The sequence below is a fragment of the Sorghum bicolor genome, chromosome 3 (genome assembly GCF_000003195.3).
Source record: "Sorghum bicolor cultivar BTx623 chromosome 3, Sorghum_bicolor_NCBIv3, whole genome shotgun sequence".
NCBI lineage: Eukaryota > Viridiplantae > Streptophyta > Magnoliopsida > Poales > Poaceae > Sorghum > Sorghum bicolor.
Genome location: NC_012872.2, coordinates 49,751,430 through 49,776,382, shown reverse-complemented (window position 1 = coordinate 49,776,382; position 24,953 = coordinate 49,751,430). Strand labels below are relative to the sequence as shown.

General features: G+C 44.5%; 1 protein-coding gene across 3 annotated transcripts; it reads left to right on the top strand.

The window, feature by feature from the left end:
* On the top strand, window positions 733-6,004 carry LOC110433821 (chaperone protein dnaJ 49-like). 3 transcript variants are annotated; one of them, XM_021456524.1, is made up of 3 exons: window positions 733-909; window positions 1,015-2,288; window positions 5,585-6,004. In XM_021456524.1, exon 2 carries the CDS (start codon window positions 1,141-1,143, stop codon window positions 2,266-2,268), a length of 1,128 nt encoding a protein of 375 aa, XP_021312199.1. In that variant the 5' UTR covers window positions 733-909; window positions 1,015-1,140; the 3' UTR covers window positions 2,269-2,288; window positions 5,585-6,004. The 3 variants fall into 3 exon arrangements, with proteins under 3 accessions (XP_021312199.1, XP_021312198.1, XP_021312197.1); XM_021456523.1 differs by lacking the exon at window positions 5,585-6,004 and adding an exon at window positions 2,695-3,314; XM_021456522.1 differs by having other exon boundaries at window positions 735-909; window positions 5,577-6,004.

Genomic DNA, 24,953 nt, shown 5'->3' with positions numbered 1-24,953 from the left:
TAACATAGTCCGACTCGCCCCTCGGCCTCACGACTTGCCGAGCGCCGCCACTGCTGCCATCCTCTGCCTTTCACCACTGCTGATCCTGCTCTTTTCTCCTCCGACATCTCGTACATACTCATGGATAATTTCCAGCCACGACTTTTCAAACAATCGAACATACTCGTACTAAATAATTTAGTCCTCCTGTTTAATCCACACTCTCCATCGCTACCCATGGATAAAACTTGATACTCGCATCCTAAGCACTTGGTGAGTACGAAGCACCGATCCACGTAGGCTCGTAGGCTAGGTTTTATACTCATACCCCCACCCATAGGGTATGGAAACCTTGGGCATCTCGGTTCCCATAATTGCCTTCCTTTTATTATATCCCATTGCTTTAGCCTTCACAACACCGTCTTAAATATTCATAAAAATTGTATAAAATAGTTTTCAAATCAAATAATGAACTTTACATTGAAAATAAAAGGACACACTTAATAATTTATAAAATTACAAATCAAATAACTTATCTACAATTTAATATTTCCTGCATATGCACTCAGTATAAATATGACTTCGATCAGTTTTCCTTTGCCGTGAGAAGAAGAAGAGCAAAAATATAATCGGGCTAGGCCGGAACAGCTTCTGGGCCAGATATCTCGTCTCGTTTCCGAATCCGGGCCTATGTATGGTTGTATTCCTGCGACCTTTTCTTCACGCGTGGAAAGGGCAACAAAAATCCAAGAGAAAAAAACCCAACCAGCGAAAAGAAATCGGCTCGAGTCGAGAGTCGTCGCCGCGTCGGTGTCGCTCGCTCGCTCGCCATATCCCCTTTCCCCCCGTCTCCTCCCTCCGTCCCCCGACTCCGGTGATCCGCCCACCTGAACCCTACTCCACGTCGCCTCGCCTCGCCTCGCCTCGCCGGTAATCGACCTCCTTCTCTTGCTCCTTACGCAATCGATTCGTACTCCAAGCTCGAATTCTTCTTTCTGATCCCCATATACACGCCGCGATTGTATCATCTTGTAGGTTGGGTTGGGGCTGAGCGGATCTGATCCGATCGGGGCGGGTCCTTGCGCCGTCGCTGCGTGAGCTCATCTCGGTCGTCCGCCTGCTCGGCTCGATCGGCCGGGGACGGCGGCGGCCAGATCTGCGATGGAGGGCAACAAGGACGACGCGGCCAAGTGCCTGCGCATCGGTAAGGGCGCTCTCGACGCCGGCGACCGCGCGCGCGCTATCAAGTTCCTGTCCAAGGCAAAGCGCCTCGACCCCTCGCTGCCCATCGACGACCTGCTCACCTCCCTTCTCAGTCCCGAAGATGACTCCCCGGCTTCCTCGTCATCATCTCAGCCGCCGCCTCCGCCACCGCAAACTGCCACAGCAGGGGCATCGGAGGCAGCTGAGCCTGATGGGCTGAGAGAGAGGAAGCACAAGGGAAAGAAGAGGGAGGAGGAGGAGGAGGCCACTCCTGCTGCCAGGGAGTACACGGCAGAGCAGCTCGAGGTCGTGCGCCAGGTCAAGAAGCACACCAGGGACTACTACCAGATCCTCGGCCTGGAAAAGGACTGCAGTGTCGAGGACGTGCGCAAGGCCTACAGGAAGCTCTCCCTCAAGGTGCACCCTGACAAGAACAAGGCCCCTGGCGCAGAGGACGCCTTCAAGGCTGTCTCCAAGGCCTTCCAGTGCCTCAGTGATGCTGAGAGCCGCAAGCGTTATGATCTTGTTGGTTCGGATGAGCCAGTAACACACCACAGGAGGCCCTCCACTGCCCGTGCATACAATGGGTTCTACGAGGAGGACTTTGACCCAGATGAGATATTCAGAAACTTCTTCTTTGGTGGTATGGCGCCTGCGACCACCAGGCAGTTTGGACAGTTTGGAACCTTCCATTTCAGGACTGGTGGGATGCATGCCCATGCCGCACAAAACTCTGGTGGCTCAACTGTCAGGATGCTTATTCAGCTGTTGCCAGTCCTACTGCTGCTGTTGCTCAACTTCCTGCCATCATCTGAACCTGTCTACTCGTTGTCCCGTTCCTACCCTTATGAACATAAGTTCCAAACCCCACGTGGAGTTGCATACTATGTCAAGATGTCTAATTTTGAGGAGCAGTATCCACACCAAAGCACTGAGCGAGCGACGCTGGAGCGGCATGTTGAGAGGGATTATTACTCCATAATCACGCAGAATTGCAGGGTCGAGCTACAGCGTCGCCAATGGGGTCTGTCATACCAGACACCACATTGTGATATGCTTAAAAAGTTTGAGGCTACAGCAGAGTAATAATTCTCCAATGATGGAAGGTACGGTTCAACTTTCTCTGCACATGGTTTAGCAGTAATAATGTATTTCTGTGCCATGTCAAAATTTTCTCTAGAGTTTGCAATCTTATCTGCTTTGTATGAAAAGCTTTGCTTTGTAATGGTATGCACTTGTTTTATTTTCTGTTTAATACTAATAACCCTGTCCTTATGGGTGAATATCTGTATATGCATTGCAGGCAAGTCATGCTTTCCATATGGCTTTGCTTGCGAAATAGAGGAAGCAGAAGATGACATTTTTTTATACTTGAGTGTCTGTAGAATGTTTGGTCGGTAGAGAATGATAAAAAATTAGTTTGATCAATGGTGCACCTGTATAGCGTTTTCCTTTCCCATCTTTCTCATGCTGCTGGGGGTTGTCTGAATAGTGTTTTTTTTTTAAATGTAGCTAGTTGGTGGAGATGCATGGCTGCATGCCTGACACACTAGATAGGTGATATATCCTTTCCAGGAGGAATGTGGAAGTGCAGCACACAAATGAGATATTGGAAGTACCAGTTGGCTACATAAATATTACTTTGTTTGATCAATTATAAGTCCATCTTGGTTTGTCCTGAGTCAAACTTTTATAGATTTGGCTCGCAATATTTATAAAATTTCACCGCGGGGAACTCCCCCATGGTATTGCGTAAATTTTTTTATAACATTTATTATTTTATAAATGAAAGGAGTTCTATATATTATGAAAATTTGTCATGCCGAATCGTATGTCAATCTTGTTGAAAATCTATATGAACATTTTTTATTTTTGTGGTCAAAGTTGACAAAGTTTGACTTGGGGTAAACCTTGATGGACTTATATTGATGATCAGGGGAAGTAATAGTAAGTAGTGAATAGCTTGCTCTTACAGCTATCACCTTGTGTGGCATACAGAGAACCACAAATTAAAATTATCCTGCACCTTCCAGTGATGTCAACTTTACTGATTTGATATGGAAACATCTGATTTATATGTTTCATTATGTGCAATCAAGGGTGAAATAGACCATTTTAAGTTGTGGGAGCTATACAGTTACTTTGTTTGGCAATTGATTTCTTATTTGATGAACCACTGCACTTCTGCAGATACTATATCTCTCTGGACACTAATACTCCATTAGTCCGTTACCCTTTTATATGTAACTAACTAATAGCATAGTCATGGTCTCATGGAGAGCTTATGTTGTGTTACACTGTTACAAGCTCATTGGAATTACATTTACATGCTGGATGTTATTTAAACATTTTGTTCTGGTTATTTATCTTATCTTATTCTTGCAATTCTGCTATGTATCTGATTTTAAAAGTCTTACCATGCCAATGCTTCGCGAATACCTGGGTTTTGTTGAAGCATTGTAGGATGTTCAAGGCATGTTGAAGCCTTGGTTGGTTAGGTCAATGCTTTTCCAATTTTCCAAACAACCTTCTTCCCTTCCACGACTGTTATTCGATGACACACTGGCAACCTCCTAAACTAGCCATGGTTTTTGGGATAGATAAAAAGATCAAACAAAGAATTTCAATGGTACTAATGTTTTTAGGGTCCATGTTATTACATGCTAGCATGTTAAGACACATATGGCAATCATATCGATTACCACTGTGTCCCAATTTATGGGTTGTTTTGGCTTTTCTAGGTACATAGCTTTTGCTATGCACCTAGATATATGATATGTCTAGATACATAATAAAAGTTGTGTATCTAGAAGTCTAGAAGTGCCAAAATGACCTATAAATTGGAACGGAGGGAGTAGTTGATATATTTTGTATTATTTAGCAGCGTACTGTATTTCTGCCACTTATGTTGTTTCACAAGCTTTCAAATTTCAAAAGTTGAAGGGTCAGTTTAGTATCTCGTTGGAGGTCTGAATCATTACTCAATTATTTGTCGTACAAGCGTCTGTGCGTTAAATTAGCCTTATAGGTTAGCTCAAATAGAAAGAAAAATCAGTATTGTACCTAAACGACTGAACTGAGGAGCTATATTTCTCCAAAGGTTATAACATTTCAATTAATGTTGGAAACAATAAATAATGCAATTCTACTGTATTTTGTTAAGAGCTTAATTGAGTGTTTTCCATAATGCTAGGCATATAGCAATCATCATCGGCCCCTGCTTCCTCTTCTTGTTCCAATAAAAACTTACCCGATTTAATTGTATCTAAGATATGCAGTGCACTACTGTTAATGCATTGCATGCTAAGGTTACCAGTGAATGTATTTGTAAAAAGAAGGTTTTTTGTGGTGTTGGAAATATTCCTGTGTGCCTAGATGCATGCTGGAGTCTAGGTTCATAGTTTTTACTTAACCTAAATTTCAGCATGAAGTAATAGGAGTAATTTGGCTGATTATGGGTAATATTCTGCATTAGGAGGCTATCACAGCCTGCCTCTCAGCAAGGAAAAACCAGAAAAGGCTAAGTCATTCCAGCCACCAAACGGTCCAAACCAGTTGTGCTCATGTGTGTGTGAGTTCCTATTGACCTCTGTGTGTGTGTGTGGGTCGGGGGGAGGGGGGGGAGGGGGGTACTACTTGTCTATGTGGATGCTTTGAAACATGTTACAATAGTGTTAGGTGCAATAACTTTGTGACTTCCACTGTGTTTACTAAAGTTCGTGTTGTGCAGATTTTTGTACTAAATGATTTTTCTGCAATGTGATTTGATCATGACATAAATAATATGTTTGCCAAGTGTTCAACCTTTTGTTTTTCTTGAACCTTCATTGTATGGATTATTGAAGCAACAATCATGCAAAAAGTAATGAACTAAACATGGTTCATCAACTATTTGCACATGTAGATGATGAGATGATAGTGATAGAGTACTGTGTTCTTAGCTAGGTGCATGCACACAACTACACAAGCTTAGTGGATTGCAAGTGATATTTAGTTCCAAAGAGCAGCAAACTAACACAGTATGTTCTCAGTTATCAAATGCTGTCATCGATTCTCATGCATTCAGTTGTTTCCTAGATAATATTTCTCCATTTACCTAGTCTGTGTATATCAATAATGAAGCAGTGTCTTTGAATATTTGATCATTGATATGGAGTGTTTGTGGAATATAATATTGAATAATGCTGAATCTTGCAGTTATTTTCTTTAACTCATGTTCCTCAGTTTTTGTTTTCATAGTTGCATTCTTGTTTAAACTACTCTACATCACTATAAAATGGTAATATTGTTGGAAGTCTTCAGTTTTAACTTTTTTTCTCTAGTTGTAATAACGGTTCCTTTTTTAATAATTTTGTTAGTGATAGCAGTTCAAATAATTTATTGACTCATTGTAGGTTGACAGGGAGAAGAGAATGCTGGCCTCATGTAAAGGTGCTGCCTTAACTGCCAGCTTCAAATTTGAGAGGACATTTAATTTGGTCTAGTAGTAAATTTTGTGGAATAAGTGCCTTTGACGACTATACACCACCCACTGTCGAGATGCTCTCTTAGTAGTGTTAAGGAGCGTTACCTAGCTACTTCTAAAAGATATGTAAGCTTCATAGGGGTTGATCACATGCAAACCAGTGTATGTATATGAAGTATATCTATCTCATTCTTTAACTTTTTTGAAGTGAAGAGTTTAGTTGAAACAGAAATGCAACTATAACACAAAAATGGGTTGTTCATTTTACATTCGCTCGGATGCTGAGATGTGCAATTGTCAATATACATGATGCAAGAGCACTGAGGATGTTAAAATATGCTGCTCTATTTCTTTTGAGGATCATGTGTCATCGGGCATCATGCCCCGCCGTATTGGAAAGCGGTCTGACTTGTGAGTTATTTTTCTATTTGATTTGAAGCCACTTGTAACCTCGTGGCATTGGTGCAATATTTCCCATTAAAGGCTTCTAGAAATGTGTCATCTTTGTGATCTTTTTGCTTTTGTTGGTCTGAAGCATATGGCGTTTGTCTTGCCTGGGATCTTTCTACTTAATTTGGCCTCTTGGTGCGATGGCCTGTCACAATAACACGAGACTACTAGACGCACTATTGGCACTACACTATGTATAGTTGAGATTTATTTTATCCGCTGATGTGGGCTGGGGATCATCAGCTAAAGGTGTGATCTCGTTGAGTTGTGAGCTCTGATTGTTTTGCAAGTTCTGGGTATATATTTCATTTACATTCAGGATGTTGAGGGTCTCTGGCTTCATATCCTACATACATGGGGAAGAGCCAGTATAAATGCATGGTAACAACCAAATCGACCCCTAAAGTTTATGATTACAGATTTTGTATGGACTGAATCAATTACTAGTAGTAGTAGTCCTCACTTCACTTTCCGAAGAGGAATCACCACCGCACATCGTAATGGCTTTGGAGGATGCCACAATATACTCTTAGTTACAACTACATACATTCCTCCGTCTAACCAATGGCATCTCGCCATGAAGTGACTTTGGGCGTGTAATCATTTTCTAACTCCTCAATTAAAAAAACAACAACATATACTCTTTTCTGCCCGTCACCGAGAGTGCCTACGATCGATCGGGGATCATTATGAGACCCAGCCCATTAGAGTAAGTTGGGTCAGACTGAATTTGGGTTAATGTAGCACCGAGCTACTAAAGCTGTGGAAAACACTGTAGCGGCAAAATTTAGTACCATACTAGAAGTTGGAGGAGAGCTGAGCCAGCTTAAAAAACTGGATCTTAGAGGCTATTAACCAGATTGATCCCTTTGCACGAAGCAAGGACGAAAGTGCAAGAGAGTTAATTAGCAGGTGTAGTTTATTTAATGTGTCGAGGTGTAGTTTATTTAATGTGTCGAGTGGGCTTTAGTCGTCTTCTCAAGTTGGGATGTTACAAACTCACAGACGTATGGCTCGGGAGCTCACTTCACCGATTCGGTTGGGGCGTTGCAAATGGGATAACCAAAGCCAACTCTATGGAGGTAGCCAAGAGAGTCGGCACGTAAGGACAACTTGCCCATAGCTCTATATAAGAGTATGACACCTAGTCCAGAGAGAAAGAAATATGGATGTAGCCAAGAGAGACGGTCGGATGTCGAATCCTATGAGGTGGGTGGATGTGAGACCTAGCCTAGCCCATTAGAACTTGCCCATGGCTCTATATAAGAGTACGGCACCTAGGCCAAGGAGATGGAAATATGGACGTAGCCAAGAGAGACGCTCGGATGTCATGTGTCGAGGTGTAGTTTATTTAATGTGTCGAGTGGGCTTTAGTCGTCTTCTCAAGTTGGGATGTTACAAACTCACAGACGTATGGCTCGGGAGCTCACTTCACCGATTCGGTTGGGGCGTTGCAAATGGGATAACCAAAGCCAACTCTATGGAGGTAGCCAAGAGAGTCGGCACGTAAGGACAACTTGCCCATAGCTCTATATAAGAGTATGACACCTAGTCCAGAGAGAAAGAAATATGGATGTAGCCAAGAGAGACGGTCGGATGTCGAATCCTATGAGGTGGGTGGATGTGAGACCTAGCCTAGCCCATTAGAACTTGCCCATGGCTCTATATAAGAGTACGGCACCTAGGCCAAGGAGATGGAAATATGGACGTAGCCAAGAGAGACGCTCGGATGTCGAATCCTAGGATGTCAAATCCTATGGGGTGAGACCTAGCCTAGCCCATTGGGTCAAGTTGGGCTGGACTAAATTCGAGGTTACTGTAGCACCAAGTTAATCCTATGAGGGTGGGTAGACGTTGAGACCCAACCAAGTTAGGCTAGGCTAAGTTGGGCCAGACTGAATTCAGGGGGTACTGTAGTACCGAGTTAATGCTGGGTAGATGTGAGACCCAGTCCATTGGGCCAAGTTGGGCCAAACTGAGCTGCAAAAACACTGTAGCAGTGAAGTTTTAGTACAGAGCTGAGTCAACTTAAAAGCCTGGACCTTAGAGGCTGTTAACTCCGGATCAATTTTTTTGCGCGAAGTGAGGACGAAAGCATAAGAGAGTTAAGTGTAGTTTACTCAACGTGTTGAGTGGATCTTAGCCATCTTCTCAGGTTAGGGCATTACAACCATGCTAATGGTGAGTGCAGGTGCCGCCAGGGGTGATACGATCGAGGACCATGCAAATTGTGAGTGCAGGTAGGCTTCTGCGCATATGTCTATAGTTGCATCTCTTCTTTCCTACCTTCCACAAGCACATCACATTACTGTCCTTGCAATACCAAAAGAAAGGAATCAAAAGAAACAGTGAAGCGCTGCATGATGCCATGATCCAACAACTGGCCAAAGTTCGTCGACACGAGGCAGCTCATCATCTGGCCAAAGTTCATCGACACGACACAAGGCAGCTCATCATGGGACAAAAACAAACTGCTTTTGAGACCATGATTTCTGAAGGGTTAAACGTAGGGATGGAACTTTGTGTGCCTTATCAGAATCACAAAATATCTTCTGTTATCTCAATCAAAGTTAAAAGAACGGCGGAGACAATGTTCGTATGTAGAGAGAGAGAGAGAGAGAGGAGCTAGGGCAATATGTTTAAAACGGACGAGGAAAGATTGCTGCCGATTAAATTAAAAAGAAGAATGAACATAGATTGGACAAAAAAACAAAGCAGCAACAATATAAATAAGCCTCGTTGGATTGAGATCTCAACACACGCCGCACCACCCTCATCTCATTGCCGTTCTATACGGACTGCTTCACTCAGTGTATGCGGTATGCAGTATGCTAGACTCTCGATATAATTTTGTTTCTCATTCACGAACCATCGACTGCAGGTGGTATGCTAGACTCTACATAGGTTCAAATATTTTTTCCTACAAATAATCTCGAGTATATCTGTATTTAGATTTTTCAAACACTCCTATTAGAATAGATAAAGCTTTATAGGAAATTATTACACATTTACAGTATGCCAGGGGCGGTTCTAGAGTAGTAGCATGGGGGGACAGCTTTTTTTGAAAAACATTTAATATGTATACTCTTTAATAATATATACATGTATAATACATTGTTATACATAATTGCTAGTCTACTCAGCTTATATAACAACCTTAACACTCTATATTCACAACTATTTTATCACCGTTTAGTGATCTAATTATGTTATGTGCATATCGATGAACTATATTGTTTTCGTTCGTACCTCCATGATCAAAATCCTAGATCCGCCACTGCAGATGCAACAAGCTTTATAGAAACTACTGTTTGCTGATTTATTGTGAGAGAAAGCATTGCTGAATGACTGAGCTCAAGCAAACAGGCTCTACCAAACATCAGTCAAGAAAACAGTAGGAACCAGGAAAGTTCACACCTTTACTGAAAAAAATACATTAAATTCATATTCGTTGCTTTGTGCCTTTGTCATTGTCAATCTAGAAACCAGATGGCAATGTGACCAGAAGGAATTGCTGTTCTCTAAGCCCTATAGGTGAATAAAAAGACAAATTTGGTTCCCAAACAGAACTTTGGCCAAAGGAACACTTTTGGTCCCTCATCTATTTCTAAAATCGACCAATCCCACCCATCAGCTTTACAATTCAGATCAAATGAGGACCTGATAGGAGGGCAACATGTCCAGGGAAAAAAGAAGAGCAAAAGTTGCCATGGACCTAATAGGCATTTAGTGGTAGCTGGATTTTTTTGATGCGATGAAATCGGAGAAGTTCATTGGTGTGAATTTCAAGAGATGGCATACGAAAGGGCAATTGTGGTTGTCGACTATGGGCGTGTTTTGGGCCCCTCCCGCCCTACCTCTCAGACCTAAGAAAGAGGTGCAGGAGTTTACCACGGCTACGGTGATTTTCTTCGTATGCATTCTTGGCGTGCTCTCAGACCAGCTATCTGATGTTTACATGAACATCAAAGGTGTTGTTGAACTATGGGAGGCACTTGAGCACAAATCCTGTGCCTTAGACGCTGGGTGCGAGCTACATGTGATGGAGCAGTACCACAACTTTAAAATGATTGATAAGCGTTCTGGCATGGAACAGGCTCATGAGTTTCAACGTATTATGAGCGAACTTAAACAATTTAGACATGTCTTGCCTGATAAGTGTGTGGCGGGTGGCATCATTGCCAAGTTGCCTTCAACATGGAGGAACTTTGCCACAACTCTGAAACATAAAAGATAAAATCTCCATTTAAGATTTATTGGCTAGTCTTGATGTTTAAGAGAAGGCTCGGGCAAAGGATGCTCCACTGAAAGGTCCTATGGCTAGAGGGGGGGTGAATAGCCTATTAAAAAATTCTACAAACTCACTAGAGCAAAAGGTTAGTAGATAACAAAGCAAAGCTTTTTGCTCTAGCTCTAATGGGGTGTTTGCAAGCCACCTATCCAACAATTCTAGTTGATATGATCACTAGGCACACAAGGGCTATGTCACTACTTACACTAGAGAGCTACCTAAAGTATCTATACAAGTAAATAAACTACTCTAGTTTGCGGGAATGTAAGAAAGATGGTTTGATCTTTATACCACCGCGTAGAGGAGATGAACCAATCACAATAATATGAAGTCCAATCACTGGGAGAAATCCAATGAACAATCACAATGGAGACACACAATTTTCTCCCGAGGTTCACGTGCTTGTCGACACGCTACGTCCCCGTTGTGTCGACCAACACTTGGTGGTTCGGCGGCTAAGAGGTGTAGCACAAACCTCGTCCTCACTAGGACACCGCAAGAACCAACCCACAAGTGAGGTAACTCAATGACACGAGCAATCCACTAGAGTTACCTTTTGGCTCTCCACCGGAGGAGGTACAAGACCCCTCACAATCACCGGGAGATGGCCACGAACAATCACCAACTCGTGCCAATGCTCCTCTACTGCTCCAAGCCATCTAGGTGGAGGCAAACACCAAGAATAACAAGAAAACCACAGCTAAAACGATCCCCAAGTGCCACTAGATGCAATCACTCAAGCAAATGCACTTGGAATCACTCCCAATCTCACAAAGATGGTTAATCTATGAAGGAGATGAGTGGGAGGTGTTGCTTAGGCTCATAAAGATGTCAAGAATGCTAGAATGCCAAGAGAGTGAGCCCCAACCCGACCAACAACTATTTATAAGCCTCTCAAACAAATAGAGCCGTTGGCTCTGTCACTAGGCAGAAATCAGGACCAACGGACGCTCAACCTGTGCGTCCGGTGCTTGGAACAGAGCCACGTGTCCACTGCTTGAACTACGCGCATCGATCTCTAACGGTCAAAACTGAATCATCGGACGCGCTCAAGGGTTCGGTGCACACCGGTCACGTGCGCAGAGAGGTCTCCAAATGCACAGGGTTACCGGACCCACACCACCGGACGCGCTCCTGAGCGTCCGGTCCCTTACCCAGAGAGCACTACAAATGCTCAGGGGCACCGGACCCAAACCACCGGACGCGCCCTGAGCATCCGGTGCTCTCAATCAGAGACACCCACAGAAGACAGGCAGCACCGGACACATGAATAGGAGTTACCCTGCGTCTGGTGCTTAACCCTAACAGAGCCAAGCACGCCAGCACACCAGACGCGCAGGCTCAGCGTCCGGTGCCTCCGCGGCTAGCGTCCGGTGAGAAACACTCCCACGACTTCTCCAAACTTTCCATCGGTGCAATAGAAAATATGCATTTCATTTTCTCAAAAGCGTCGAATCCCGCCGAGCTTGCGAGCCTCTATTCTTCAACCTCCACCTCCTTCTCAAAGTGTGCCAACACCACCAAGTGTATACCACAATGTGCAAGTGTGTTAGCATTTTCACAATCATTTTCTTCGAAGGAGTTAAGTTAGCTCACTGGGTTCTAAATGCATGCACATGAACAATGACACCTAGTGGCACTTGATAACCGCTTAGCTAAAGAATTCCTCTCTTTATAGTACGGCTATCTATCCTAAATGTGATCACACCGTCTATGGTGTCTTGATCACCAAAACCAAAACCCTAAGCAATACCTTTGCCTTGATCTCCATGGGTTTTGTTTTTCTCTTTCTTCTTTTCAAGTTGAGCATTTGATCATCTTGTGGTCATCACCATCATCACCATGATCATCTCTTGCTCCATCACTTGGCACGTACAAACCTCATTAAGTCTACACACACTTAGTATAGAGGTTAGTACTAGGGTTTCATCAATTATCCAAAACCAAACTAGGGCTTTCATCCACCAAGACCATCCGAAGGGCAGTCCAAACGCTAACATGATGCAACAGACTATAAAGAACAAGCAAAAAGTTGTTCAGACTACTCAATTCAAGAAGAAGATGATGAACATGGACGAGGTTATGTGCTTCGTTTGCGGTGAGTCTAGGCAGTTTGGTAAGAAGTGCAAGAACCGCAAGGGAAAGAAGAATCAGCAGGGGGAGAAATTTGCCAACGTGACTATTGGCGATCCTAGCGGATCTATGTACATTAATTCATTACCTAGTGCATTTTTTGTATGTCAATCTAATGATTGGTCTATAAATACAGGTGTCAATATTCATGTTTTTACTGATATTTCCATGTTTTCATCTTACCAGGTCGCATGAGGTTCAACCGTCATGATGGGGAACGACTCGCATGCATGTTGGTTCGGTCGATCTGAAGTTTACTTTGAAAAAGATCGTGCGGTTCAAGAACGTGCAACATGCCCCCTCAATAGAGAAGAACCTCGTTAGTGGATCCCTACTATGTCAAGATGGATTCAAGCTAGTATTTGACTTAAATAAAGTAGTCATTTCGAGATATGGCTAATTCATTGGCAAAGGCTATGATAGTAGAGGCTTATTTCACTTTTTGCTCTCTGATTTCTGTAATAAAGTTGTGAACCATATGTGTGATTCAAACTATTACATGGCTGATGTATGACATTCTTGTTTGTGTCACATTAGTTTTGGTTTTATGTCACGTCTATCTAGTATAAGTTTAATTCTGAACTTTTCTACTGTCAAGGGTTCTAAATGTCAAGCATGTGCGCAAGCAAAGCAACCTCGTAGGCCACACAAGGCTGTAGATGAGAGGCAAACGACATTGTTAGAACTCATACATTTTGATATTTGTGAGATGAATGATGTTTTGACAAAAGGAGGAAAAAGATACTGTATGACTTTAATTGATGATGCAACTAAGTATTTTTACATATTTCTTCTAAAAACTAAAGATGAGACACTAGAATGTTTTAAGACTTATAAGGTCGAGATGGAAAATCAAATGGAAAAGAAAATTAAACGTGTTAGGTCTGATTGAGGTGGGGAGTATTTGCCAATAAGTTTGATCTTTTTGTGTGTGAAGAATGTAATAATTCATGAATAGACACCTCTATATTTGCCTCAATCTAATGGGGTTTCCAAAAGGAAGAACCAAACATTAACAAATTTGGTGAATGCCATGTTAGGAACATCCAATATGGCTAAGGCATGGTGGGGGGAGGCAGTTTTGGCTGCATGTCATGTTCTGAATGGAGTTGGAACTGAAAATAGTGATATCATTCTATATGAAGGATGGAAAGGGAGGAAACCACCACTCCATTACTTGTATGTGTGGGGCTGTTTGGCGTTGATTAGTGTACCTATTAATAAGAAACGCAAGCTCGGACCGAAGACCGCTGATCGCAACTTTTTAGGATATGCGCACCATGTTAAGTTCTTAGTGATAAAATTAGAAATACCTCAGGTTTTAGTTGATACACTTATGGAGTCACGGGATGTTACTTTCTTTTAGAATATATTCCTAATGAAAGATGCTTATTCTTTGCTGAGTTTGTCAAATAAATTTATTCCTGAGCCCACGCCCACAATTGAGCCAATTATAAACCCACATGGGAATGCAGAGGATGACAGTGGTGTAGCTCCTAGAAGGAATAAGAGACAAAGGGTTACAAAATCCTTTGGTGAAGACTTCACTCTGTAAATCAGAGATGATACCCCCATGACCATTGCAGAGGCATATGCATCACCTGATGCAGAATATTGGAAGGATGTAGTCTGTAGTGAGATGGACTCCATCACTGCAAATGGTAGATGGGAAGTAATAGATAGACTAGTTGGCTGCAAGCCCATTGACCGTAAATGGGTATTTAAGAAGAAGCTTAGGTCTGATGGTACTATTGAAAAGTACAAGGCAAGACTTGTGGCTAAAGGTTATACACAAAAGGAATGCGAGGATTTCTATGATACCTACTCACCTGTTGCCATACTAACTACAATCCGAGTGCTACTATCCTTGGTTGCTTTCTATGGTTTTCTTGTCCATTAGATGAATGTGAAGACGACTTTCCTGAGAGGAAGAAATTTATATGGATTAGCCTGATGGATTTATAACACAAGGACACGAGGTCATGGTGTGTAGGTTACTCAAATTCTTGTATGGTTTAAAGCAAGCACCCAAGCAGTGGCATGAGAAGTTCAATAAGACTTTAACATATATTGGTTTACAGTAAATGAAGCTAACACTTGTGTGTACTACCGCTATGGTGGGGGCAAAGGAGTAATCCTATGCTTGTATGTTGACAACATACTGATTTTGGGACAAGTATCAATGAGATAAATGATGTAAAGTCATTCTTATCCCAAAATTTTGATATGAAAGGTTCGGGGGAAGCTGATATGATCCTCAACATTAAACTTAATAAGGGTGAGAGTGAAATTACTCTTTTGCAGTCCCACTATGTGGAGAAGGTATTGAGCCGCTTTGGCTATACTGAGAGCAAGCCTTCTCCAACATCCTATGATCCTAGTCTAATACTTAGGAAAGAATCATCTAAGATACTCCTAGATTATTGGCTCTCTTATGTACCTAGCTAACACAACCCACCCTGATATCTCATTTGCGGTAAGCAAGTTGAGTAGATTCACCTCTAATCTAGGAAATGATTATTGGTGTGGTGTTGATCGGATAATGTGCTATCTGAAGGGTATAATGAGTTATGAAATTTACTATTTAGGGTACCTAAGTGTACTTGAAGGATAGAGTGATCCAAATTGGACTACAGATGTTGATGAGCTAAAGGCCACTAGTTGATATATATCACATTAGGTGGTAGTGTTGCCTCTTGGGAGAGATTGTAAATAGACAATACTTACAAAATCAACCATGGAGGCAGAGTTCATTGCTCTAAATACAACCTCTTCTAAGGCTAAGTGGTTAAGAAAACTGTTGATGGACTTACCTGTAATTGAGAAACTAATTCTTGCTATTCTCATAAACTATGATAATCAAACAGTTATCACAAAGGTGAAGAATAGTCAGGATAATATGAAGTCCACCAAACATGTGAAATGCAGGATGAAGTGTGTCAGAAAATTGAGGAGCTCCAGAGTAGTAACTATGAATTACATCCAAACAGCTAATAACTTGGCAGACCCCTTTACAAAGGGATTATCGCATACTGTGATTGACAATGCATCAAAGGAGATGAGATTGAGACCCATGTGAGTCAACCTCAGTAGTAACCCAACCTATGTGATCGAAGATCCCGTGAATTACGACCTAGAAAAAATAACCTGTTGGTTGACAAGAGAGTACAATATACCTTTAACCCACTCAGTTGAAGACGCAGTACACTCATTCTTTAAGAAAAGCTAACTTTGTCGTAATGTGTTCTGAGGCTTTGTAGCAAGGTACTATCATACAAATTATTCTTATAAGAACATACCTATGTGAGCCCAACTGTTAGTTGTAGTTTGTTAGAATTGGGTATTCTTTAAGAAACTCATGAAGATGGGAGTATGACTTATACGCTCTGCCTGCGGACAGCTTAATATCAGTTAGGATGCCAAGTGAAGCTTGTTCACACCAAACTACCAATTTAAGGCCTAGTCCATTGTGCAGTTGTGGATGAGTCTATCTTACAATTCTAAGTGGATGTTCAACATTAACCAGCCCCTTAATAGTACTTTGGTATAGAGAGAATGGAGCATGCATCTAGGATCTGGTAGGGGTAGTTAGAAGATTTGGGCTGGCCCAAATAATGATTCCGAATAAATCTCAAAGACCCACTCACACTCGCATGGTATGGTGGAGGACTTTAGTCCCACATTACTACTCTAGGAGTGAGCTCAACTTAAAGAGTTAAATTGTCTCCATCTAGTTGAAGCTATTGGGGAGAGAAAAGAAAGAAACACACGCATGTGCTCGCTCACCTCGCCGGGTGGGGTGGTGGGCGTGGGCGTATGACATGCACGTGAATGGTCCAACGATTTTTTGCCTCGACCTTGCGGGTGTACAACTTTCTTTTGCTATTCGGTATTTTTGCATACATAGAGAAAATTGCGGTGACTTATTTTGGCAAGCAATATTCTTGTATTAATGGTGGTTGCTCTAATTGCTCTAGTCGACTAACGGTAGGTCAATTACCATTAGTGCGGTGATTGCGTGGCTAATTACTTACCTTAGCTGCGGTGCGTGTATATATATTGGGACGAGATGACGTCTTCCGAATAGAGAATTCATCTTCTCCTTTTGCCACTGTGTTGCGCTGTTTCTGTCTCCCCCATCCCGACATCGCCATGTCATCGGTGCCGGAAGAGCAGGTCTTAGAAGCATATGTCTCCTCGTGACCCCGCACGGGGTAGGGGCATATCAGGTTTTTGTGAAGCGTCGTCATGTCTGCTCGCTGGACGTCTTCTTCCCACGTTAGTGTTTGCCGATCTCCATCGACAGTTTCTTTTGTGCTTCTACTAGCGCCGACAACCCTACTAATATGTACTCTCTTTGTTATCCGATCTGTTTCTACTATTACTAGAACTAGAGAGTTCGACTTTGTCTGAGATCGTAGTGCTAGTGATAAAATATTCACCTTTGTTATATACTATTGTTTTTTTCTCATTGTCAGAATTAATTTGTGCATCACTAAATTACTATTATTTTCAACAAATGTGACCAGAAGGAATTGCTGTTCTCTATCTATAGCCCTATAGGTGAATAAAAAGACCAATTCGGTCCCGAACAGAACTTTGGGCAAAGGGACACTTTTGGTCCCTCATCAATCTATAAAATGGACCAATCCTGCCCGTGAACTTTATAATTCAGATCAAATGAGGACCTGATAGGATGCCAACATGTCCAGGGAAAAAAAAGAGCAAAAGTTGCCATGCATTCTTTCACTTCTACTGCCACGGTTAAACTCTAAAACCCTTGGCCAAATAACTGAGAAATGATTAACACGTCGCCAAGATATCGATCGACCGGACGTGTCTTCTAGATATAGATATTTAGATATGTAACTGGGACGTGCTTAAAGCTCAGAAAGTGACGAGACAGGAGGTAATGGAGGATGCCCACGGTGAAGAAAGGCAGATCGTCGATCGGTAGCAGACAAGAGAAGAAAAGATCTCAGCCATCGCCAGGTGGCCCGATGGGACTGGACTGGACTGCAACCAACGAAAGCGAGCTAACCCCATTTGCGAGCTACTCGATCGATCTTAGCTATCTGATCACACCTTGTTTACATTGACTCGGATGCATGCAGGCATATATGGAACCTGTGGCTTTGGATAAATCAAGCAAGGCTTCTCTGCCACAGCGTGTCCGATCGAGCTGCAGTCACCCCATTACCATTAGGATGAAGGAGATGGAGGTCATGGAAAGTGAGAGCAACTGCTTCAGTATTGCTGGTGCAGTGGTGTGCTAGCTAACCTCAATTATTGAACCTTGATCCCATTTCTTCATTACTGCAAGCATACGTACCTACTTCTTAGTAGTGTCGTATGGTATTGATTTGACGCGAGTAGGCCCCTGATCATGTCCGGTGGAGTTGATGCCCGCCAAAACTACTTATAGATCTTAGAAGCCAGAGTAACTGCTAAATTAAATAGGATTTTCAGCTATTTTCTTTTTCTGATTCTGAATTCAATTAGCTAGATTTACTGATTTTTGGGGAACACACATGATGTGAAGATGAACTAAATATATACATAAGTAATGATCGAATATAATAGACATTTATCAGCTTAAACTTGAATGTAGGTCTCATGTCTGGCCGAGAAATACCTGAAGCCACTACAAATCTTCTAAGGAACATTAACCGGGAAATGAGGAGACGACGAGCAGGTCTGCACACGACACATCAAACATACAAAAAAAAGGCACCGGGAATATATCTTGTATGGCCATGGGGGCACGGACAAATATGGAAGCATGATTTGCTTGGTACATGGAATGGATCTTCATGATCTCCGCTTGTGATTGACCAAGGCTCTCGCACATGGTGTGTACATCTGATGAGAGAGCAATTCCAGCTGAAAAGGAGAGGCAGCACCATCATGCGATCTTGCCTTATCCCCCTTTCTCCAGCTACCGGCTTAATGCTCAGCTGGGTCACATATATCACACGCTTATCAAGTTCAGTGTGATCGGGATAACTGATGACCCTTCCACGGCGCGGCCCCACCAATTGTCCAGCACATAAGCACAACAGATGAAGAGGAGGAGGAGGGGATAGCTGGGCCCAGTGGTGGGATATATATTATTCAGAAAGAGTCAAACACAAATGTCAAATGCAAGCATGCATAAATACATATGTACATAGATGAATACATATATATAGCTTTCAGCCTTTAACTTGGTTGTTATCCAATATGTCTCTACCAGTACTGCTTTTAGTGATTTCCCCTTACAATTGATCAGGACATACATGGTGGTGCCATCTATCCACATGCACCTTTTTTTCTCCATTCCGAGTCTCCTAGAACAAGTTAACACGGCCAGGTTCAGCTGCCAATAATTGCTGACATTATATATATTAAGGTCCAGAGCTGTTGTTATGTCAAGAAAACTGAAGGAATACACGCTAGCTAGCTTGAAATATGCAGATCAACTTTTGAGAAAACAATAGAGCGCCTTCTTCTCATCACTTTACTCACACTGTCTTTGTAATAAGGTGCACACTTATGCTTATATATAGTTCCCTAGATAATGGCATATTAGAGCTTGTTGACTACTTCCAAGTGGTACAAGTAGGATCGAGATTGCTACCGATTTGCTGGAGGACATTAGAAGGGAATATCAACGTTGCTTCCAATAGCTTTGATGTCGACCTAAGTTAATTGAAACCAGTCTTAGGGTCTGTTTGGATCGGCTAAGGTTTGTTACTAGTTAGGACAAAAAAATAGCTCAAATTCGCTGGCTTGTCTAACAATTAATTTAAGAGTTGGCTAAAAAATTAGTCTACCTATTAGGCCCCTGGTTGGATGGACTAAGGCTAATTTTAGCTAGCTAACAATTAGCTCTCAGTATCAAATAGATCTTATTTGCTATACTCGATAGTCGATTCTAGCCTTCTAGGTTAGGGCCTGTTTGATATGGGGCTCCAAGGTAGCCTAGCGCCCTCTAGCTATGATAGGATTTCGGATCCTACCAGGCTTGTTGTGCAAATTGTAGGGATGGGAAGGAGGATGTGATGATCACGGTGCTAGGGCGCCGTGCTTGCTGGCTAGTCACGCGTGAGAGAGAGTGAGGCGGCTAGGGTTTCCCAGCTCCCTCAGGGAAGCTCAACAGAATAATGCTCTTGCTTAATTCCAAATAGGTCCAAAGTACATGTATTTATACTATCACTAGTAATATATAAATACCCCCCTCTTATTTAAATAATTCTAATGAATATATTCCAAAGACCCCCTCTCTCTAGGTGGCGCCTATCAACCACCTCTGGGCTTCCTCCTCTCATATTGGACGTCGGTCACAACATCTCTCCCTGCCTGCACAAACAGCTCATCCTCGAGCTGGAAGTCAGCCAAGGCAACACAGAAGTCTTGAAGCGGCTCCCAGGTAGCATCCTCATCAGATAAGCCGCTCCACTTGATGAGAACATGCCAGACACCCTAGTGTTGCTGAGCACGTAGGACCCGATCAGGGGCTTGCAGACGTCGACCATCCAGCACAGGCAGCAGAACACTAGGCGCAGATAGCGGGACACCCTAGTGACGCTTGAGGAGGCCGACGTGGAAGACATCGTGAAGGCGAGAACCATCTAGTAATGCCAGGTGGTAGGCCACCTAGCCAATGTGATCGATGATGCGAAAAGGCCCAGCATAGCGAGGGCCGAGCTTCCCCTTGGCTCGTGGATCAAGGGACTGGGTGGTGCAGTTGAGGAGGCGCACCCACACCTAGTCACCTACCACGAACTCCACATCACGGTGCGAGGCGTCATAATGCCTTTTTGCCAGTTGTTGTGCCTAGAGAAGACGCTGGCGAACCTCCACAAGGAACTCATCATGGGAGCAAAGTAGAGCATTGGTCGTCTCAGTCCGGGACGACCTATGCCGATAGGGCAGCAGGTGCGGGGGTGGCCTACCATAGACCACCTCAAATGGTATCACATGAAGAGCTGTGTGAAAGGAGGTAATGTAACAACTCCGTCCACGACAGCCAATCCACCCATGCACGCGGACAATCACCTGTAACACCATGCAAATACATGGCAATAACCTTGTTAACAACCCAGACTGACCGTCCGTTTGTGGATGGAACACCATGCTGAGACAAAGGGTGATACCCACCATCTTAAAAAGGTCGCACCACACATGACTGGTGAACACAGGATCCCAGTCACTGACAATAGACGACGGAAACCCTTGAAGGCGGACGACGCCATCGAAGAAGGCACGAGCGACTGAAGTAGCGGTGTATGGGTCGAGCGTGATGAAGTGGGCATACTTAGAGAAGCGCTCAACCACCGTTAAGATGACCGACTTGCCGCCCACCTTGGGTAGCCCCTCGATGAAATCCATCGAGATGTCTGCCCAGACCTGGGACGACACTTCGAGGGGCTGCTGGAGACCGGCTGACTGCAACGTCTCTGTCTTGTTACACTGACACGTGGTGCATGCGTGCACCCAATCCTGGACTAAAGAGCGGCCACTTGGGATATAAAAATCAGTGTGGAGGCGATGAAGCATCTTCTGAACGCCCTCATGTCTAGCGAGTGGGCCAAAAGGAGGGCTTGATGCCGGAGGTCACCATGATCTGAGATGAAGAGGCGAGAGCCATGGAGGAGGAGGCTAGCCTCCAAACGCCATGGTTCACCCCAAATCTCTTGCCTAGAGACATTGTAGGAGGAGCTGGGCATGAGGCGCCATAGCTGTGGCGTGGCAAATGTCATTGATGAAGGTGAAAGAGGGACTCGATAGGGCATCCACAGTGCCCTACATGGCTGGCCCCTAGATGGCACCCTCTAGGCCGTCCTCATGGCGGGACATAGCGTTGGTAGCAGTGCTGAAGTGCCTGGGGCGATACTCCACATCAAAGTCAAAGCCAAATAATTTACTGATCCACTAGTGCTAGAGAACAGTCGACAGCCGCCGGTTAAGCAAAAATTTGAGACCGTAGTGATCAGTACAAACCATAAAATGGCATCCCCACAAATACGGCCGCCAATGGCGCACAACCTGGATGAGCCCAATTAGTTCACGCTCATATGCTGCTAGCTTGAGGTGGTGGCAGCGAACGAATGGCTAAAGTAAGCGAGGGGGCTAGCGCCCTGGTGGAGGATAGCGCCGAACCCCGCGCCCAAAGCGTCATAGTCAACGATGAAGACCTTACTGAAGTTGGGCATCTACAAGACTGGACCCATCATGAGGGCAGTCTTGAGCACCTGAAAAGCCATTGAAGCATCATGGTCCCACTGAAACACATCTTGCCGCAAGAGATGCGTCAGTGGTGCGGCGATCAAGCGGAAGTCCTAGATAAATTTTTAGTAGTATCCTGCAAGGCCTAGGAAGCCACGAAGGCAGAGGTCACACCAAAAGAGCTGACCCCTAAACCCTAAGCTGACCGCGATGTCGACCACATCGACACCACTGCCACCTTGTCCGCATCCATGGCGACTCCGTTCACCAAAATGACATGGCCTAGATAGGCCGCTGAGGACGCACCAAAAGAGCACTTGAGCATTTGAGGTGCAAGTGGTGAGCCCACAGGGCTGTCAAAACAATGCCCACGTGCTGCAGGTACTCGGCCCATGACAAGTTGTAGATGAGGATGTCATCAAAAAAGACTAACATAAACCTTCATAGGAACAACTGCAAGACATCATTCATCAGGGCCTAGAAAATTGTAGGCACATTAGATAGACCAAATGGCATCACCAGGAACTCGTAGTGGCCATGGTGGGTGCAGAACGCCATTTTGGCCACATCGTTGGGGTGCATCTGAACTTGGTGATAGCCCGAACACAGGTCTAGTTTGGTGAAGAACCGAGCCCCATGGAGCTCATCAAGGAGCTCATCCACCACTAGGATCGGGAACTTATCCTTGGAAGTATTCACATTAAGGGCCCAATAATCAATGCAGAAGTGCTAAGAACCATCAACCTTGCACACCAGCAAGACCAGTGCAGAGAAGGGCAAGGTGCTCGGCCGAATGATGACCTAGGCCAACATGGTCGAGCACTATCTCTCCAATTCATCCTTCTATAGCTGGGGGTAGCGATACGGGCGCACTGCAACTAGGGTCGTGCCTAGGAGTAGGTGGATCTGATGATCATATGGTCGGTCTAGTGGCAATACCCATGGCTCGTTGAACATCACATTGTGCTGGGACAAGAGCTAGTCTAGAAAGGGGTGTGGAGTCGAGGCAGAGGCCACGACTAGATGGTGCTGGGGGGCTGGGGGCGTCAAGTCGCCGATGCCTTGCCAGGTGTCCGACGGTCGCCCTGGGAGAACGATAGTGTCATGGCATCAAAAGTCCCACAAGATGGGGCCCAAGGTCTAAAGGAAGTCGACCCCGATGATGAAGTAGAAGCAACCGAGGTCAAGGCCGACTCACGTGATGGAGAACGTGTCAGCACGAACCATCATGGGCACATGGTGAGCGATGCCCTCACAGGGAAGACAATCACCATTAGTAATAGTAACCTGAAGCTGCTCGCCGCAACTGGCAGTAAGGCCCAAATAGCGCATGGCAGTCCCCTAGAGGTAGTTGTGCATAGAGCCCATGTCTAGTAGGGCTAGGAAGTGTTCCCCCTTGATCATGACCGGCATGGTATTGTCAGCATGAATGCCGGCCACAACATAGAGGGAGATGACCAGGGCATTAGCAGCCATGGGATCCTCCAAAGCGGTGGTCCCAGGAGATCATCGTCAATGTAGTCATTAGCCTCTAGGATGAAGATCCAAAGACAAACGTGCCCATGGACATAGTGCTCATCGCAATTGAAGCACAACCCTTGACACCAACATTTCGCCATCTCAGCCAGCAAGAGATGATGGAAGGGACACACAGACACTGCTGGTGCACTAGCGTTGGCGCCTGGTGGCACTGCCCCCCTAGCCTGCGTAGGCGCGGCTGATAGAGCACGCAGTAGAGGCAGAACCGGCAGGCACTGGGGAGGCTGGTTCCCACACAAGGGAGGCACAGGAGAGATGGACGCCGCATGATGCTCAAATGCCCTAGCCAAGTACATTGTTGTCTGCAGGGTCTACAAGTCACGTAGCTTGACATCCACCTTGATGTGTTCCGGCAGGCCACCCACAAAAAGCTCTGCTTTTTGGGCAGCGGACAAATTACGGGAGTGGCACAACACCGCGTTGAAGCATTCAACATAGTCCTGTACCGTTGTGGGGGTATGAACCCCTATACCCTCATGGGTCGACATTGGCCACACCATCAGAGGTGGTTTAGTCCACAAGATGAAGACATACGGCGCACGACGCTGGTCGGCGTGCACCGCAAGGCAACAAGATATTGTACCAAATATGATACTTTGCTTGTAACTCTGTCCCTTCACAGTATATAAGGAGGGGCAGAGGTACCCTAGAGGACAAGTCAGAGGTGTCATTACACCTCATATCAATACAATCAGACGCGAGACGTAGGTATTACGCCCTCACGGTGGCCGAACCTGGATAAAATCCTTGTCTGTGTCTTGCGTCACCATCTAGTTCATAGCTTGCGCACCTATCTGCCGATAATCTACTACCTTGGGTATACCCCTAGGTAGACTGCTGACCAGCTTTTGTCAACAGTGGCGCGCCAGGTAGGGGGTGTGTGTATAGCTTCCTAGGCGAGCTAGATGGTCATAATCTCCGACTCCACGATCGTAGCGAGCGGTCTCACATTCACCGTCGGCCAGATCACCTAGACCACCGGCTTCAACGGCTTCACTACCACGACCATGGAGGAGGTGCAGATCCAATCTGCACCGATCACTTCTTCACTGACGTCGGTTGCAGCTCCAACCACGCTGGCTACAGCTTCGACCACTCTAGCAACATCTTCGACCACGCCGACAACACGTCGCCGCTTTCCTGGTACAAAGGGAGGTAGATCGGCGACACCGATCTGCTCGGGCTATTGATCAAGTTGCTTGGCCTACTTGCTCTGACCACCTGTCATGTCACAATAATGATCGCCGTGAAGAACGACGCTACGACAATCGTGACCACATTCATGACAACACGTAAGAAAGCTTGAGGACCAGACAATTTTGTCGCCACCGAACAGACTTTTGTCCAAAGATAAGTGCATTTCAATATTTTTATTTACTTTTGGCATAATATTTTAAAATTATTATCCTTGAAAACAAATTTTTGGTTAGCTAACTAGTTTTTTTTCCTACACGAGTTTTCCAGAGTCGGCACTATCTCCAACTCCTCCCCACACGTGCACGAGATCCACCCTCTATGTTCTGGGTGGTCGGTAGTAGCTCTTTGGTGAGGCTAGCAATGCTACATGTGCCTAGGTTCCACACCTCATGCTCCATATTGTTGGCTAGACCAGAGCTGGTACAAGCTCTAGGATGAATTAACTACTCGTGTTAAATATAACATAAAAGCTAAAATCTTACACTA